General features: G+C 52.0%; 1 protein-coding gene across 1 annotated transcript; it reads left to right on the forward strand.

Annotated features, from left to right (window-relative positions):
- The first annotated feature begins 1,934 nt into the window (after positions 1 to 1,934).
- On the forward strand, positions 1,935 to 3,161 carry LOC123132012 (chitinase 2-like). Its single transcript, XM_044551764.1, has one exon. It carries the CDS (start codon positions 1,935 to 1,937, stop codon positions 2,946 to 2,948), a length of 1,014 nt encoding a protein of 337 aa, XP_044407699.1. The 3' UTR covers positions 2,949 to 3,161.
- Positions 3,162 to 3,793: the final 632 nt, after the last annotated feature.

Genomic DNA, 3,793 nt, shown 5'->3' on the forward strand with positions numbered 1-3,793 from the left:
CTAAAAAAAGCGCTTGTGAGCTCTTTACTCACGAGAAACACCTCTAAATGGTACATCGGTTCTATAAAAATCCTCTAAATACAGGGCCGCATTGTTGACGGCTTTGTAGGAAACTGGCTCGCGGCCCCTAATATATTGTGGTATAGTACTCCCTTCGGTCATTTTTAGCGTGCATATAAATTTTGTTCGAGTCAAAATATCTCAACTTTGATCAAACTTATAAAAAAATATCAACACAATACCAAATCAACATTTTTAGATTCATTACAAAATGTACTTTCGTATATATATCTAGTGTTGTTGATGTTAATACTTTTTTATATAAATTTGATTAAATTTTGTTGAGTTTGATAACTATAATACGCGGAGTAAAAAGGACCGGTCCGACGGCGCGAGGAAGCGCGGCGCGCGGAAGTGGACCAACCGCGGGCTTTCTCCGGTGGCGAGCTTCGACCGCCGCGAGACGGTGGAGTACGACCGCCGGCGCGCGTTGTTCTCCTCCGCGCGTTCTTCGTACGCCGGATCCTCCTCCTCCTCCGCCGCGGGCTTCCTCCCCGTGAAGAGGGAGTGGTCGGACGAGGAGGACGAACCAGAGCCGCCGACACTGTTCGCCTTCGTCCCGGTGAAGGAGGAGCCCGAGGAGCCCGCTCCGCTCGGCCACTGCGGAATCATCGGGCCTGAGGACTACGTCACGGAGTTCGACGCCGTTGCCGCCGCCATCGCCGAGCGGAGCATGCGCGAGGAGGAGGAGCGCCGGTGCCACGCCGAGGAGCTCGAAGCCCTCGAGTGGCGGCAGGCGGTCGCCGCCAACGAGAAGGCGGAAGAGTGGCGCCGCATCCGCAAGGAGCAGTCGGAGAAGTATGTCGATCTCTGCAGCTCCAGCGAGGAGGATTGAGCGTCCGGCTTCTCTCCGGCGTCGTCCAGTTGCCGCGACCTCGCCGCCGTCAGATCCGACCCCCTAGTAGTAGTTTAACGTAGTATGTAGTATAATTATGCTTGTAGTTTGTGATGAACTATGTAGTATGCTATGAACAATGTAGTATGTGATGAACTCTGTTCGTGCAATTTCTCCCGCGAAACAATTTTTTAAAATTATGCAGGTTTAGATACAAGTTCTGCTCGGCCGCGTATGTTTTTGATCCGCAAAAACGATTTTCATCGACCTGCAAACGCGTTTTGCAGGTCGTATTTTTGCGGAGTCTGCTAGAGCTGCTCTTAGTGGGCTGACGCTCGTTGAGTTCCGCTCAACACGAGAGCTTCTGAGAACCACCTCTACATGGCATATCGGTTCAATAAAAATCCTCTAAAAACAGGGCCGCGTTGTTAACTGCTTTGTACGCAACCTGATCGCAGCCCCTAATAAACTTTAGTATACTACTTCCCCTGGTCATTTTTAGTACGGGTATAAGTTTCGTAGGAAGTCAAAACATCTCTATCTTGATCAAACTTATAAAAAAAATATCAACACAATATAAAATCAACTTTAGATTCATTATGAAATGTAGTTCAATAGTATATATGCTTGGTGCTGTAGATATTAATACTTTTTTATATAAATTTGATCAATTTTTGTTGAATTTAACTTGACAACTATAATACACGGAGTAAAAAGACCGGAGGATACACAGTACACTAGATGGATCACCAGTTCTCTCACGTGACCGGCTGCTAACACTTTTGTCCTGCCATTATACTAATATATAAGATAAGATTTCAGGCTGCGAATCGAAGGAAAGTCTTTGGATCAAACTAAGCACAGGAAGTGATGTTGCATGTTCGATGAAGGTGGCACGCGGCAGAAGCGGGTCGAGCTCAGATGTCACTAAATAAAACGTAAAAACTCTAGCAGCCGACGACTTTCTCGTCGTTTGACCCCAGAATCGGTCTATAAAAGGACGGCACATCGCGCCTTATCCGGCAGCAAACACCAAACCATGTCGCCACCGAGAGCTCCTCGGAGTCTAGGTATAGCCACGGCGGCGACGGCTATTCTGGCCGTCCTGGCAGCGGCGCTCGCCACGACCGCTCGTGCCCAGACCTGCGGCTCGCAGGCTGGCGGCGCGAGGTGCCCCAACTGCCTCTGCTGCAGCCGTTTCGGGTTCTGTGGCAGCGGCTCTGACTGGTGCGGAGCCGGCTGCCAGAGCCAGTGCAGCGGCTGCCCCGCTCCCGGCGGCCAGGGCGTGGCGTCCATCGTGCCCAGGGACCTCTTCGAGCGGCTCCTCCTCCACCGCAACGACGCGGCGTGCCTGGCCCGCGGGTTCTACACCTACGATGCGTTCCTCGCCGCGGCCGCCGCGTTCCCGGCCTTCGCCGGCACGTCCGAGGGGCTGAGCGTCGAGACGCGGAAGCGTGAGGTGGCCGCCTTCCTGGGCCAGACCTCCCACGAGACCACCGGCGGGTGGCCGTCCGCGCCCGACGGCCCCTTCTCGTGGGGCTACTGCTTCAAGCAGGAGCGCGACCCGCCGTCCGACTACTGCCAGCCGAGGCCGGAGTGGCCGTGCGCGCCCGGCAGGCGGTACTACGGCCGCGGCCCCATGCAGCTCTCCTTCAACTACAACTACGGGCCGGCGGGGCGCGCGATCGGCGTCGACCTGCTCAACAACCCAGACCTGGTGGCGGCCGACCCGGTGGTGGCGTTCAAGACGGCGCTGTGGTTCTGGATGACCCCGCAGGCGAACAAGCCGTCGTCGCACGCGGTGATCACGGGGCGGTGGACGCCGACGGGCGCGGACAACGCGGCGGGCCGGGTGCCCGGGTACGGCGTGATCACCAACATCATCAACGGCGGGCTGGAGTGCGGGCGTGGGCAGGACCCCCGGGTGGTCGACCGGATCGGGTTCTACAAGCGCTACTGCGACGTCCTCGGCGTCGGCTACGGGAGCAACCTCGACTGCAACAGCCAGAGGCCGTTCACCAGCGGCGCCTCGGCTGGGCTCGCGGCGCAGTGAAAAACGCCGGCATGTACCAGTGTCAGCATGTGATTCATGTAGGTGTGATTCCAAGAGTTCTCTTCTCTACTGTGTAATGTGATGAGCGTGTTGCCTCTATCCGTTAAAGCTCGCATGCGTCAGCGAGCATTTCTTTCGGCCTGCTAAGGCTTAATAAACTCGGCTGTAGCTATAATATTCGAACTAAGTATCAGACGGCTGATTTTGATTTCACTTCAAGTCGAATTTTTCTTCCAATGGTGCAACAACACGTGTCAATGCTTGTATTGAGTTCCTCTGCCAAAAAAGGTGACTGATTTTGTTCGCTGGTCTCAGTCAAATTGTGTTCACCGGCCTAGCTCCCTGCCACCACGCACTAACGGGCCAGTTTTCTTCGAACGGAAATCTTCCGGACCCGATTGCGGTTGGTCTCTGGACTCTGGTCCATACACAGCCTAACTGAAAGCTCTTCACTCCTACGTGTAGTCCAAGCCGGATGTTCAAGCTAGAAGCCACTTGTTATGATATTTATGTCTCAATTTTTTTTTGATATTTTCTAGGTGCCTCATGGTTTTCACATATGAAGAAAATAAATTTTCTTTCAAACAAAACCCAATTAGATGGTTTTCGCAAAAATAATAAATTAGATGGACAGTGAAGAAAAGCTATAAAATGAAGAATTCGAAAGTAGGATGACTATATATAGCTGCTTGTGTATGGACGTATAAAACACATGAAAAATGAGATAAACGGAGTTATTTAACTCTACATATGGAGACATATAAAAGCTAAATACAAAATAAATTTACTACAAATAATGAAGGAAAAATGAACAAAATAATCTGACAAAGGGGTGATGTACATCG

This window comes from Triticum aestivum, chromosome 1B (assembly GCF_018294505.1).
Source record: "Triticum aestivum cultivar Chinese Spring chromosome 1B, IWGSC CS RefSeq v2.1, whole genome shotgun sequence".
NCBI lineage: Eukaryota > Viridiplantae > Streptophyta > Magnoliopsida > Poales > Poaceae > Triticum > Triticum aestivum.